Consider the following 16,209-nt stretch of genomic DNA (forward strand, 5'->3'; position numbering starts at 1 on the left):
GCATAGCCGCTGCCGGCCACTGTTTTGAACACTTATTGTAATCACATGCCATTAAATTTGCTTTTATAACTTAACTTCATCGTTCTTTGTGTGTTTTTGCCTCATATAAGAACATAAACTTTGACGCCCCCTAGAGGTTTTGCGTTTTGTTTTCGACCATGCATTCTTTGATAAAATTGTTTGCTTGTGTGAATTGTTAGTGAATTGATGTTTAATTTTCGTAGTAGTAGTTACGTCACAACATCAATATCTGCATTCTGAACTAAATTCCAGGTAATACAAGAACACGTCAGTCTATCGATATTGTAATGGATCAGAACGAGGTTGTCAACTATTCAATTGAACTTCTGAATTCACTTTGTATAGCATGTCACCGAACATTTTAACTTTGAAAATTGGATTACTAATCATTCTTCTCTAAAACATCAATCCACCAAAATTTTGAAGCGGTACCCGGCTTCCAGTGGAAGGGATGGTGACCAACATCCTCTAAGCAAAATTTCTAAATGGAAAATTTAAAGGAGAAGATGTTCTGTTGCCACGCATCCCATTGATACAGATATGTCATTCAAATTTTATCGTTTATTGCCGCTTCAAGATAATATCTAGATATATGGAAGATATCTAACGGTAACCGCTATATATCTAGATATATAGCGGTTGATAGATGAAGTCTCGCCTTTGCCATGACCATTAATAAAGTACAAGGACGGTCATTGCAAGTATGTGAACTAAATTTGGAACATATTTGCTTCTCGTTTGAACAGCTCTGTATGGTCTGTGCTCACGTGTCGGAAGACTTTCTAATTATTTGTATAAATTTGTATAAATTCTAAACAGGAAAACAAAAATTGTGTACTCATAAGTACTTGAATAAACATATTTATAACGAAAGAGAAATTGTCAAATTTTTTTATCTTCCTAACATATGAAGAGAAAGCCACATTAAAATTATGTAAATAATTTTCATTTCGATAAACGTAGTTTCCTTTAAATACAATTCAGACTACAGGCAATGCCACGCGTTCAGGGTACAACTAGTAAATAAATAAATAAAAAAAAATCGTTTCCTTTTGATATTTTCTTTTTTGTTTTAATACCTTATTTTTGACTAAAAGATTAGAATCTAACTAGAAAACTCAATATTTTTCGATTTCTAGCTATGCGTGCATTTTTCATTATTAGATTATCTTGCTATAGCTTTGAAGTGCTATGGCTAGATATAACCTACCGTATGTAGAATCTTGCAGTAGGTGATGGAATAAGACATCTCTTAAAATAAAGTAAAATAATTTAAAATATAAATTTTTTTAAAAATGTATTTTAGAATGATTTAATTTTAGTATTAAGATAATATTTTCCATATTCATGGGAACTGTTATTGCTCTCAAGGAAAACATGAGAATTCAAAAATCTAAAATTAACTCGTTATAGACTAATAACTCGTGTACTGAACTGATCTTTAAAACAAACATATCAAATTAACTTTATGTCATGAAGTCTTCGTTGAAAATTTACTTAGTCACGCTTTTTTTTTTCAGATTCTACGTGGACACCAATCTCCCTTTATCTGCTGTAGGAAGTGGTTTACGTTCGCTTTATCTGGTTTTGTACGAGAGCGGCAATCCTTTTAGAATCATGGCCTGCGCCCCTCTAGTCCCTGTAAAGCCCAAAGAAGTCAAAGCATACATCAGTTCCGATTTTGTGAAGGGCCATATACTGTTGAGCCAGAGCTACAGAACGCAACCTACAGTGGTCACCATACAGCTCCACAATCTCAGAGGACGAGGATCTGCGTTTAGGATACACGAGTTTCCCATACCACAGAGAACCAAAGCTGGAGAGAATTATTGTGGCACAAAATATGTTGGTGGAACATATAATCCATACGAGTTACCTATAGAAGATGGCCCTGACCCAGGAGAAGGTTAGACTTTCATTTTGATTGCTGTTATTTAACTAGTTTTCGTATCAAAACTTATATAGTAGATAGTGTTTTCTATGTAGTATGTGTGGTTTATGTAATATTCCGTAATACTGCCTTTTATATGTATTTTTAGAGGTTCCTTGGGTTATTCATCCACTTTTCCTTCGAGGTTAACATCTTCCTTACCTGTACTATGCATGATTCTTTATCGCCTTACGAGATTATCGCCAACAAAACCAATTATTTTAATTTTTTGAAATGCAGGATGCTATTTAGGCAAAGTATGAAATAATCGTCCTGATGAGGTTATTATGTAAATGATGTGCATGTTACTGTGAATGACCGAAATCGGTGGTTGTTGACTTTCACCGGTGAATGTCGACAAATTAATTAGTCGCTTTGGTGAATGTCCGAAATATTTATTACGTACGATTTGATATTAATTTATTCGTGGATATAATTACATTTATTCGATATTTTAATACTTATTGACGATAAATTAGAACAAACATCAGTGTTTGGAGTATCGGGCAAATATATACCGGGCAATGGCACTTGACCTTAAAAAAACATCAGTGTAGGGTATACCGGGCAAATGTATACCGGGCAGTGGCACTGAACCGTAAAAAAACATCAGTGTAGAGTATGCCGGGCAAATGTATACCGGGCAATGGCACTTGACCAGACCTAGTATACCAGACCTAGACTAGACCTTTGGTAAATGTCCGAAATATATACTAGGTCTAGTGCCACTTTTGCTATAGCTTAAATATTGAAAAAAAATTAAACAAAGCGTTAGAATCAATTTTAAACTGATAACGAAATTATTGCTTTAAAATTAAAAAAATAATAATAAAAACTGCGCCTGATAAGGGTAATTGAAGTAGTTGCTTTATACAGCGCATGTGCGGAAAAAAATTTAAAAATAAATTATCCACGTGCATCTAAAAGTGGATGAATATCCCAAGACATCATTTTTAGAATCATAGTTAAAAAAAGACCAAAAATTTAATCATTATCGGAGGCAAATTATTAATAATTAAGAAAGAAGAAGACGAAATTAGTGACGCAAAACCTGTTTGATTTTCTAATGAAACAGCTGAGAGGCTGGGAACGATTATTAAAATCCCCTTTGAATTTCATTCGGTAATTTGAATTTCTTCAGTAAAAAATTCTACAGATTTCGCGAACTTTTCGTTTTTTGTTGCGTAAATATTCATTATTAGTATAGAATTCTTAAAAGAAAGATTCTTGCTTTGTAATGTAAACAAAACAAAGCAAACGTTGCTCCCGGCGGAAAAGAAATACAGCCAAAATTTGGGAGCCACGTAAGAGAATTATATATATTAGATTATTAGCTGAATTTTAGTGACTATTTGAAAATACTCATTTTTTTGTAATAGTTTCTGTATCTAATCTTTAATTTCTTTCTCTAGATACAGAAATTCTAGTTTCTCTATCTTGAGTTGCTTAATCTTAACGTGGTAAAGCGTTACGAGAAGTAGCTTAAAAGTGTCCTGATAGTAGCAACAGAGAAGGTTATTTCCTTTGCAAAGTTTCCATTAAACTAAACTTTATTACACAGCGTAAAAATCTTGTTAACTGCATCAAGCTACGTTAGTTTTTATTATTGTCATTTCTAGTCACTTTCGGCGACCAGCTTGATCACCTTTCAAAATCGTCTAGTACAACGCGTGTAATCTTTAATGGTAACCAAGTCGAATGCCCAAAGCAACCGCATTTAACTATTCTAATTCTTCAACCTCATCTCCAATCCAAACACCTTAATTAGTTTTAAACAATATATCAACTCATTATTTTTCACCGCCTTGTCTAGCTGTTACCCGACTCTTTACCCATGTAGATGTACTTTTATCTCCGTTTTAACTATTTTGAAGAGAAGTCAGCTATACTGTCAAAGTTCGGTAGTATTAATTTAAAATTTGTCCAGCAACTATTAAATGACATAAACCATCGTAACTATGAGTTCGGGATATTTCACCATAGTAGACAGCAGAAGTATTTCCATCTCTGTCGTGAGATAAGATTGTAGGTAGGTATTTTATTTACGTCACACTAGAGCTGCACAATGGGGAACATCGATCCGAAGACATGCCATTACAATATCGATCCTCTGCAGAAAGGATAGCTCCTCTGCTTTGGTAAGCTGCGAGCGAAGCCGAGCACTCGACGGTTGAACAGTTTAACGAGTAACGATACCTCGCACCCTCGGCCTCTACGCAGACTGATCAGCCATCCGCTTACTAACCACAACCAGTGATGCTTGACTTTGATATGGTACTGGGAACAGTGTCTTTACGATCAGTTCACTGCGGGGCTGAGATAAAATGGAAAACTCATCCCAATGCCTCATTACGTGGTGTACTACTTCCTCACGCAACGCTCGAGCCATAATTTGAGTATCGTGTAATATATACGTGCTATTGCTTGACAAAGGCAAGCTCTGACACCAATAATTGGTGTAACAGCACCATAGCATCGTTTGACTTTAAAATTTCCATCCCATTTTTTAGAAAGGATCAAAAATAAATCTAAATAATTACTTCGAACTTTTTAAGAATAAAAATGTATTTTGCTTGTCAGCGAAATTTTCTACTAAAAATTGAAATTGTAAGAATTATTTGAAGATTATTGCACTAAGGTCTTTAGGTTAATTTTGTAAACTTTCGGTTTGAAAAGTGGCGCAGCTGGCTAGTATGTCAATCTACTCTTCCAACTGGTCTTTTAATTTCGAAAACTTTTATGAGTACTTCAAATTTGAGAATTTCCTTCGGCTCTTGCAATATCCAAGTTGTAATAAAACAATTATTTAATTTTCTGTTACATACCAGTTAAATCTTTTGAGAGTCGACTTCACGCACTTATGCAAATCACATTAACTTTTTTATAATTAAATTTTTTTTGAAAATAAGTTTAATTTAATTTTTAGTGGTGTTTTCTTTATGTGAAATTTTTCAAAAAATTAATTAAAGGTATTTATGAAAGGAAAAACAGTTAATTAATTTACCTTGACTCTCTTTTCCTACACCGTTTATTGTCTTCTTTCTTTCTACGCTTGATTGAACTCGTTCAAGTTCAGTGAAAACTACCCAACTGTTTTAAAAAAAAAAAAGATGGAGGTTTCGATAACCTCTCTCTATTTCTTGTTTAGGAGATGTCCTCCACACTCAATCTAAATTCTTCTCGGTTATATTTAGAATGATTGTCTCTAATCGTGGCTGTCATTTCTTCTTCACGCATTTCATTTTTTAGTATTTATGGGGGTTCCAGAAAAAAGCCTCATAAAGATCTGTGGTGGCTAAAGAACGTTCACCTCCCAACGAGCTGAACCGTGTTCGAATCCCAGCGATGGCTGGTCGATACGAATTCCGCAAGCTAGTGTGAAGCTACTTTTACACGAGCTTCCCTGAAGCTCGTGTAAAAGTAATAGGCGTCTCAAAATTACACGATTTCCCTTCTCTTCACACTTTTCCAATGCCTGTTGCCATGGTTTCAAAAAATATTACTTTTTCCCCATAGAATTACGTTTTAGTTCAAGCACGTTCCCTGGGTTGAGGTTGGCTGAAATAGTGACCAGATGCGGATTATACGGGTAAGGGTTTTACTAACCTAGGTACGTATCCGCCTCTGGAAGGAAAAAAAGGAAAGAAAGAAGTACGTTTTAGTACGAAGTTAGGTTGGAAAAAAGTAAGATTTGTTAAAACTATGGTAACGGAGAGGGAGAAAGTGTGAAGAGTTGGGAAATTATATAGCCTTGAGACACCTGTTTACAGAGAATATAAAAATAGTTCTAAAATCAAAGTGTCGGTAAAGAGTATGGTGTATTTAGTTGGTGTTAGGCATGCTCTTCAATGTAAAAATAGATATGCTTTTTTATCAATTATTTTTTGTTTTGTTTATCTACTCTTAATAATTTTTTCAGCTTCAATGAGTGGCTTTAATAATATTCGAAATGTTCGTTCCGTAGTAGACGTGTCCTATCACGGAGTTAAGCCTTGGTTCCAACTTTATGTTGTGGAAGATTATTTAAGTCAAATTAACCTTCTTTAGACGCCCGGTGGCTGAGTGGTAGCGCCTCACAGTCCCGTGCCACAGTTACTGGGTTCCATCCTCGGGCCGGGCAAGGTTGACTCAGCCTTCAGTGGGTCGATAAATGAGTACCAAGCATGCTTGGGAACTAAACACTGGGGATTTTGCGTTTGGCTGACCACCAAACAGGACTGTTCCTGCACCCCAGAGCCCAAGGTGAGTGCAGTAGGCCTTGGCCCTCTATGGGCTGTCGCTCCACTGAGTTTAGTTTTTTTAACCTTCTTTAACATTGCATGAAAAAGAAAAATCTTCCTCAAAGAAAAATATCTATTGCAAAACTTGCTCTTCCCGACTATCGTACTACAATATATAGGTTTAAAACTTTTAGTTATTTATTTTTAAATTGAAATTCCACTTCACTGATTCATTTACTTAACCGTACGCTGTTTCACTTATTTGTTCCTTTATTTATATGCTGATTCACTGATACGTTCATTCATAATCAGCCAATACAATATACTATCGTACTACAATATATAGGTTTAAAACTTTTAGTTATTTATTTTTAAATTGAAATTCCACTTCACTGATTCATTTATTTAACCGTANAAATAAAAAGAAATTTTTAAAAAAAGGAAATGAGACGAACGGGCGTTATAGCAACGGAAATTATTAAATGACTTGGTCCATTAAATGACATAAGCTGTAGTCTAGATTCTCTTTATCCATACTAACCTTGATATACAAACCTATAAAAATATTTCTAAATAGATCGATTAATTTAAAAAATATATACAAATAATTATTTTTCTTGTAAAGTAATTATTTTACTTTATTAGTTAATTTATGAGAATAAGTTATGTCTATGTACCCTATTATTTCACCAAAACATTTTGTATTGAAAATAAGTACATAAAATTGTAAACTTTTTAAATTTCCTTTCTTGGTGATTAATTATATAGGTTGATTACGTCGTATTTCTAGATTATTTAGGCAGGTGAAAAATCTGAAAATATATTTATGGGCAAAAGAAAAACAATTACTCGCGAGTGAATTGGTTATTTAAACTCTAATTCTACTAATTTTAGTTCTAAAGGTTTTCAATGGTTTTCTTTTTCAAGAATCTGGTTTTTTGTTCATTGAAATAATTTCATTGACAGAGTCTTTTTTTTTTTTTAGCCCTTGACTTGGTTTGTTTGGTTGAGTAAATGTGTGCCGTTTGTTTATTTTTCAATAAGAAATAGTTATCTAAATGGTTCAATTATAGAGTGTTTCATTCTGTGAATGTTTTTCATTCTTTTAAAAGGATGATTTTTTTTAAAGTTTTTGTGTTAAATTTCTTGGATGAAGTCGTAAAATGTCTTTCTTAAGAATACGAGGCTAGCTAACGAACAATTTCGAATCGTTTCATAGAATTATTATTAATTGAATCGTTTGTTATTTTTGAATAATTGCACTAGAAAAAAATATGCGCTAAAAATAATAAAGTTTCGAAATTAAGTCTTTAATCATTAGAACTTATAATATATGTACTAGGGCGGACGAGGCAGCTGCCTTAGACCTCGCGCTTGTGTTCATAAATTGCAATTTTTTTTTCTAAATTATTTTTTTACTTTTTTTTAAAAGTATTTTTTGATATTATTTTTAATTCTTAATAAAAAAAACTTTTTAATGAGATTTTTCAGGGGTGAATATCTTTTTTGTTTTAAATTTATGAGGGAAATATGCATGTGAAACATTTTATAAAGGATAAAATACCCCTCTGTTGCCTTGAGAGAAAAATTAAAAATTTAAGACTATTAAGTTTTATTACCGCGCATGAGCAGCAAGTACATAAAACCCATAAAATAAGAAAAATTCTAAGAAGACAAGGGAAAAAAATTAAAAAAGGAAAAAAGAAAGATTTAAAAGGAAAAAATGTCAAAAAAAATTTAAATTTTAAAAAAATGCGAAAAGATACAATCTTGTCACCAGCTCACACGATTATATCCGCAAAAATAGTGCTTTCTAATATTGTATTAATATATCCAAAGCAAAATATGTAAATAAAATAGCGTGAGGAGCATCGAAGAAAAAAAGAAGAAACCGATTCGTAAATAAAATTTGCATCCTTTTTCATGCGTATTTTAATTTTTTTTAAGTCTATGTTCCTTAAGCTATTGTACTGATATATCGTTAAAGGTTGGATAAATTGTTTAAAAAATATAATCGTGAATATAAATGCGATGCTAATAGCTAGAGGGTCTTAAAATGAAATTGTGTGTACGTGTGTTTCACGTCAAAATTGGCCTTAAATTGCAATTTTAGACCATGGTGATAAAACCCTTTTTTTTTTCTTTCAAAAAACAAATCCTCATGATATAAATAATTTAAACTTCGAATTTGTCTGAGTTTTGTATAGCAGTACTTTTTATTTTTTATTATTTTTTTTCTCGGGCTCTGAATACCTCTGTTTTAACTACGCCCCCCCCCCCCCNCAAATGTTTACCTTTACCCCCCCAGTATGTTGAATTAAACTTCACAAATAGCTAAACCAATATCAGTGAAATGAAGCTTTAAGCTTTTTTTCCCCATTATATGCCAAAAATGACCTTACAGCGCAATTTTGGACCATAGTGGCAAAAAGTTATTTTTTTCATCTTTTGAAAAACAAATCCTTTTGGTATGATTAGTTTAAAATTCAAATTTTTACAGTTTTGCTGAACAGTTTTCTTGCCATCGGATTTTAGACAGCTCTTCTTTAATTATGGCCACCCAGTATGTTGTATTAAACTTAACAAATAATTAAACCAATATCAATGAAATGAAACAATTTTTCTGTTATAGTCATATGTTGATTCTTTTTGAACAGGTACCGGAGATCAATATCCTGTCGGAGATTTAAGCGGAAAATTCGGTTTGCTCGACGTCAGTCCTTTGATGAATTTACATTTAGGTATCCACGTCGATTTCAACATGCCACTCTTTGGAACGAACAGCATCATTGGGCGGTCCATCGTCATAACAAAATCTGATGGTGAACCCTGGATCTGCGCAAATATAGGATATCCTGAACCAACAAGGATGGCCGTGGCCACTTTTGTTTTCCCTATTGCCGGTGAAGTGGTCTTCAGACAAGCTCTTAATAATCCTTACAGTGACACAACAGTTTTTGGCGAATTCTACTACATAGATGGAAGTCTAAATGACACAATGGAGCACAGGTAAGTTATTCGATTCGCCTCTCTAATTTTTCTAAGCTTTGTACTTTTTGTCTAATGATGTATGGTTTAACTAAGCAAATCTAGAAATATATTCGAATTTTTTCTTACATAAAAAAAAATGTCGAAGCTTTACATAAGGGTAGTTGTTTGTCGCCCAAATTTTGCGCATTGAACCAACATATCCTAGAAGAGCGAATGGGTTACCAGAAACGAGGAATCTGATCCTTAGTATTCTGAATGTCCATCTTTGATATTTCCTACCCACCGCGCTATTTACGTTTACGCCTTCGGACTACTAAAGTGATCCGTGCGAAGGCCTTCTCTCTACTAGGAGATGTTGAACACAAGTTCGATTTGTTCACTAATTTTCTATAGAGTTACTTGCCATTGCAATGCACTTGCTATATTTCTCATGCAGTTTCTGAATTTGAGAGAAGTCTTTTTTATTGCATGTTTATCCATTCTTGAATTTATTTAAAATACAACTGCAAGGAAATTAAATTTCATTTGCTATTTTGTTTAATTTTAATTCGAAAAATTTAAATTGTAAAGTGATACTCGATAATGGCTAGAAGTCGGCACAGCCTCAGATCAAAGCTTACTAGCTTCATTGGCCTTCAGCTTTGACCACACTGCCGTCTTTTTGCCATGGTTCACGAAATCGTGGAGCTGTAACCCCAATCACTCCTTACTTAAGGAGTGTTGCAGGATTGCTTAATTAAGAATTATTATTATGCAATTAAGACTTTACTTCATTAGAGAAACGTACAGGAATAAACTTTTATATAGTATTTAAAAAAATAGCAAGTTTGATATTTGAGTTCGATTATTTTAACGAAGGAATTTTATAGCAAGAAAAATTAAGCGTTGCAAATTGTTTCACAGTTCGTTGTTCTGATTGCAGGTGGGATGTACACGACTTCGAGCCTGGGCGAGACTTCTATAACTGGACAAAAAGATGTGAAAGTACCGGCGATCAGTTCAATCCATTCTCTGTAGGGGCTGGAAGACAGTACGAGCGGTACTGTAATCTAGATAATCCTCTACGTTGCGCAGCAGGTGATCTAACTGGAAAAGGATCGCGCATTAACATTTCCGCCAAGAAAGCGAATCAGAGAGAAACAAGGAACAAAGTCTTTTACACGGATGTCCAGCTGCCCCTCTCTGGCCCTGACAAAATTGTGGGGAAAAGTCTCGTAATCCACGATGATACTGCTCCACCTCACAGAGGAGATAGGCTCGCATGTACGGGGATACGCATTAGACATCCAGTGAAGGCTTCAGTCCGGTGGTGGATAAGTGGACCTGCGATTGAGTCCAATGTGTCCGGTTTGGTACAGTTTTCGCAAGAATCTGGATTTGATGTGACAGAAGGCAAAGTTGAGTTGGGTGGACTGGCTAGCTTGGCTGGAAACTATGACATACACAAGGTAAGCTTTGTTTAAAATCATGCTGAAAAAACAATTTTACAAATGTTTACCTTTATTATTGATTTATCGATAAATTGTTACTCTAAATTTAAAGAAGGAAAGGTAATAAAGTCTGTGTCGATCTTTAAATGGCCTGATTCTATTAATCAGTGTAATTATAGTTTCATTTTTTAAAGATGAAAGTAAAATCTCATTGATGTATACCTCTTACGTTACATGAGAGCATAAGCGAACCCTGATTAATGTCTAAACTTTTTTTCTTAAGTTTAAAAAAAAAGTTGAAACTGTAAGTTTAATATTAAATAGCAACCGTTTTTAAGGCTAATATCGATATGTGAAAATTAATAGTAATAAAATATCTTCCTTTACCAAATGCCACTGTTTTAATACTGGATTTTCCGTAATCACTGCCGTAACTCAGGGGTTGGTTGTGCGCCCAACTCGAAAATCCTGAAAATTTCTTGAGTAAAATCATTAATGACGCATTTCAAAAAAATAATGTCTTTATAATTTAAATCATTGATATTTTCAAAACATGAAATTCTAAATAAATTATAAGCAGCATAATTAAAATGAATAATTATGTATAAGTTTACTTTTATGTCTAATCGCATTTATTATTCTACCAGAAAAAATACTTACAAATGAAGGAGATGCCAAGTATAAATTCTAGTTCTAATATTTCTAATTTAATTCTAATTTCTAATTCACGAATTTCAATATTTAAATGCGATCGATGATTTCTAGAAACATCTGGACATTAGATTTCCGGATCACAATTAGCGAAAAATCCCGAAATCCGGATTTTTTCCGGAGCATAATCATCTCTGTTAACTATGTACATATTTTTAGAAAACCTTGACAAAAATGAAATCAAAAAGTATACACTAGGGGTCTATTATTAAGTGGAAAAAAAGTAAAATAAAAGCACGTCTGATATTTTACGAATCACTTTCGACGAAGACAAGACTGAAAACATCGAAACCGGTTCGATTGTTGCAGAAACACCTCCAAGTTTCGTCAGGTAACCAAACTGATTTTGAATTTATTTGATTTCGGCTTATTCGCTAAAATTTCGATGGATTTCCCTAGCGTTGTGGTTTTCTTCAATTGTGGCCCCGAATAATATCTGTTTCAAAAGGGTGGTACTTCCAACATTCGGCAACGGCATGAAACTTTTGAGATCTTCCTCTTGCTACCTATATATACATTTTTAAAAGCATTTGCTATGATTTTTCTTTTTGCTGTAGGTCTGGGTACCCATAGACAGAGAATTTCCTTGTACTAGTGACTCTGTGCTAGGAAATTACAACCCATTTGGAGTGAATACCTCTTTGAGTTTTGCACCTGGCATAGGTTCCAACGATGAATACGAAGTTGGCGATCTGAGTGGCAAGCATGGTAGCCTTGACAACCAAGATTCATACAGACTGCCTGAGTTTAAGGACAACAATCTGCCTCTCCATGGTCCATATAGTGTCATTGGCAGATCAGTTGTAGTCCACAAGCGAGCTAGAAACTTTCAGTGGACGTGTGGTACTATTCAACCAGATTATAAATCGGATGGGATACGAGAAGTCATTGGCTTGGCATCTTTTGACAGAACAGGGATTTTCGTTGAAGGCTATATTAGGCTGGTAAGTATCATCTAGGTTGAAATCAAAGCTTTCAGATAGTGTTTGTTTCACTTAAAAAATTTATTTACACACTGAATAGCTTTTAATCTATAAATAGGATTTTCATATACTACTGCTTGAACTATACTAATGGATAATTAGTCAAATTTTGCTTTTGTGACGTGGCTATTTCAACTGTTGACCGAGCTTAAAGTCAAAGCGTCAATATTTTCCTCATAAAAGCCTCATCTTTGTTCTTAATACAAACAAAAACCGGGTGTGAAGAGGTTTTCCCTTCCTCATAAATACACAGAGCAAAGCTCGTTACGTAATAGAACCGGTTGAACCGTTTTCCTTGTTTCCGAAATCGTTTCACCTGTGAGACAAACATTCAAAACAAAAATAGTTATGTCGTTCCGCTTCATTCGCGTTATGAATTGGATACCTGTAAGTGACGTCATCGTAGGTAAATCATGGCATGTGTCGATTCGGAAACCAATCTGGTTCGACACACGCACATGACGTCACTTACTGGTATCCAATTTAAATCTAATTAAAGCCACATGGTTATGCATGTACCCTGTTTTTATAGATTCGAGATGAGTAATTCATTTTACTAGCAAACTGTCACATTTTGAAAATTTAGGCCAAATTATATTTAACGCGTTTATTCTTGAAGTTTAGTTTGCGTTATTGAGCTTATTCCAAATTCACTATCGGAACAATGTAATGTCATGAATTTGGCAACACCAGACTAGATAAACGAAAGTGAAGTGATTTCCACTCCCTTCCCTCATGGATTACGCATATGCTCAGTACATGCAATTACAGGATTCTAACTAAATAAAGTTTTAATTTGTATAATAATTATGTCTTCATTATTACGAAGTTAACACCTGCCTCCAATTATCATAAAAATGGTTTCAATGTAGTAACAAACATGAAAATGGCAGCCAAGTGCATAAAGACATCTGAATTTGATTATAAGTTATTAAGATGGAATGTTTCATTTGTTTTTTACTATGTAAAATGGTGTGCGTAGGAAATAACTTATATTTATAAAGAATCAGCAATTTTAAAACTTTTTTATAAGTTTAAACTTCGTCATTTCAGCGGCAATTGGAATACGCTGATGGCGGGCGAGGAGATACCTGGATTGAGATAGATTTGAGACATCCGGGTGCTCACAACAAGAATGTGGTAGGCATCTGAAATTTTATGCAGTGTTTATGTATTCAAAATTGTATGAATATGCATATTCAATGTAAAGTTTTCTCTCTAGTCAAAGAATCATGAATGGGCTGTCTACGTAAATCAAGTAGCTCACGATGCTGTAGAAAGAGTGGAGAATGTTCGTTGCATATCATCTGGATATCGTTGGAATCCATACATAGTGAAATCGGATGATGTAAGCTTCATAGGATAAATAGTTGTTTTCAAAACTTCATTGTTTTGCAAATCTAATGAAGGATTTTTTTTCTTTCCTCTAGGACTATTACAAGTCGGAGTGTGGCATCGATAATCCTTTCAGATGTGAGATGGGTGACCTTTCTGGCCGGCATGGAACTTTAGAGATTGGTACTGGAAGGAGAGTTTTCACAGACGTAAATCTTCCTTTGGTTGGAAATTTCTCAGGTACGTAGCAAATATTCCTTTGAATCATCATATACATTTTCACATAAAATGAAAAGTCTTATGTGTCGGTTGGGGCCGCTTAATTTTTACAAAATCTCTTTCTAGAGCCAAACTATATTTCATTTGATAACCGTCGTTGAATAGCCAATTCAGTTTTTGGGTTTACGACTGCTAAAGTTTAACTCCATAGCTTTGTAATTTTGAACCCAACCCAGAAGAGATGGGAACTGCTAGACCAAATATTGAGTGAAATTTCCCTTCGTGGAAGACTTTTTGATGGAACTAACCTGTATTTGGGTATGTGGACAGGAAAACCACGAAAACCTCCTACAGTTAGCCAGAGGGCAAGGAGACACTAACCCATGATCCGTTTACCAATGTGGTCGGTTCGAGCCGGGTGCGGAATTCGTACCGACCAGCCATCGCTGGGATTCGAACCCGGTTCAACTCATTGGAAGGCGAATGCTCTATCCCCTGAGCTACCATGGCCTAACTAAATTTTATTTTATGACCATCGGTGAACAGAGGACCCAATTTTGAGTTTACGACTACCAATGTTCAACTCTGTAGCCATGTAATTTTGAACCCAATCATGAAAACAAGGAAACTCCTGGATCAAATATTGTGAGAAATTTGCCTTTGGGGAGAACTTTTTGATGAAATAACCCGCAGTTGCGTTATATGGAGAGGAAAACCACAAACACCTCCCACGGTCAGCACGATGGTAAGGAGACTCTAATCCATGATCCGTCTACTACTGAGGATATTTTAAATCAGCACTGTGGTCGGTGCGGAATTCGTATCGACCAGCCATCGCTTAGATTCGAACCCGGCCCACTTTATTAGAAAGCGAACGCTCTATCCTCTGCCAAACTATATTTCTTAAAATGGAAGAAGAGAGTTCAAATCAATGTCACGTCATATGGGTTGATTTTTACTCAAAAGTAATTTTCAAACTGTAAATTAAAATAGCTTGTGCTGTATATTACATATAATAACAATTTTCACAACTAGATGAATTTTTGTAAAATTAATATTTGAAAATGATCCACATATTTACTATAAAATAGTGCTGTTTCCTTTTATCTGAACTTCCTCCTTAATTCTGAAAAAGTTCGCAATTCTGTGAACTTTATTGCTCCCTTAACATATCGTTTTCTTTACGTAATTTAAATTCTTTTATTACAGTTATGGGTCGTTCCATTATAATTTTCGCAAAGGATGGCTCTCAGAACAAGTTAGCTTGTGCAAATATTCTGCCAGATATTCATCTTATTCGTCACATAACTGTCAAAAAAATTCCAGGATTCACAGTGTAAGTAAATAATTTATTGAACTTTCTATAATACTGGGGTGATTGTGAGCCCAAGTCAAAATTCCGAAAAATTTCTTGAGTTAAAAAAAAAAAAAAAATTAAATCGAAAAAAATTTAAACAAGGTTTTTTTCTTTTTCTCAATATTTCTTAGTTTATTTAGAATATATTTAAAATTTTACACATACCTATACAATTTACACATACGATGACCTGGAGAAGTAATTGAAATTTACAAATATGTCTTTCTTTCTTGAGTTTATGATTATAACAACTATTTACTGATAAAAAATTNAAAATTTTACACATACCTATACAATTTACACATACCAATGATGACATGGAGAAGTAATTGAAATTTACAAATATGTCTTTCTTTCTTGAGTTTATGATTATAATAACTATTTACTGATAAAAAATTAATATTAATCTTGAATATAAGCTTATAAAGTATTTCTCTCTCCCTTACAAACAAATAAAATAAACTGTGTTTTTAAGTTCCACTTTTGAAAATTTGATTTCCGGAAACTTTTGTGATCAATGATTTTTTGAAACGTCTGAACCTTCGATCTCCGGATCACGGTTAGCGGAAAATCCGGATTTTTTCCGGAGCAGAATCAACCCTGATAATATAAGTTTCAATTACATCGTAGTTATATGTCCGATTACGGTGTATTTTCTTTATATTAATATAAATTTAGAATTTTACCTACATAATAAGTCTCTTTAAAATTATGCATGGTTCCCGCTCAATTTTCGAAAGAAAAAAAAAATCCCCGACTTTTCCGAAAACTTCAGCCAAAATCTAGATCATATTTTATCTATGTACCTTGCAATCTTTCATCTCTTTTTTTTTTTTTCATTTGCAATGTCTAACATTAGATTTTGTGAGCAAAAAAAAAAAATTATGAATGAGGATAGAAACATGCAAGTTTGACTAGAATGTGACATTTTTAAAATAAATTATTGTATTAGATGTCAGAATTATTTAACTCAAATCTCAATAATTGATCACTGTTACTGAAAATTTTAAGA

The 16,209-nt window shown here is 33.9% G+C and overlaps 1 protein-coding gene across 1 annotated transcript in view; it reads left to right on the plus strand.

The window, feature by feature from the left end:
• Positions 1 to 16,209, plus strand: part of LOC107442211 (Related to Sod) — a 75,492-nt gene that overhangs the window by 53,471 nt on the left and 5,812 nt on the right. The window contains exons 5-12 of the mRNA XM_043056129.2: positions 1,542 to 1,927; positions 8,829 to 9,180; positions 10,085 to 10,610; positions 11,861 to 12,247; positions 13,340 to 13,426; positions 13,509 to 13,634; positions 13,717 to 13,861; positions 15,050 to 15,176. Of these exons, the coding sequence (XP_042912063.1) occupies positions 1,542 to 1,927; positions 8,829 to 9,180; positions 10,085 to 10,610; positions 11,861 to 12,247; positions 13,340 to 13,426; positions 13,509 to 13,634; positions 13,717 to 13,861; positions 15,050 to 15,176 (2,136 nt within the window). The remainder of the gene's footprint in view (positions 1 to 1,541; positions 1,928 to 8,828; positions 9,181 to 10,084; positions 10,611 to 11,860; positions 12,248 to 13,339; positions 13,427 to 13,508; positions 13,635 to 13,716; positions 13,862 to 15,049; positions 15,177 to 16,209) is intronic.

The sequence above is a fragment of the Parasteatoda tepidariorum genome, chromosome 2 (assembly GCF_043381705.1).
Source record: "Parasteatoda tepidariorum isolate YZ-2023 chromosome 2, CAS_Ptep_4.0, whole genome shotgun sequence".
Taxonomy (NCBI): domain Eukaryota; kingdom Metazoa; phylum Arthropoda; class Arachnida; order Araneae; family Theridiidae; genus Parasteatoda; species Parasteatoda tepidariorum.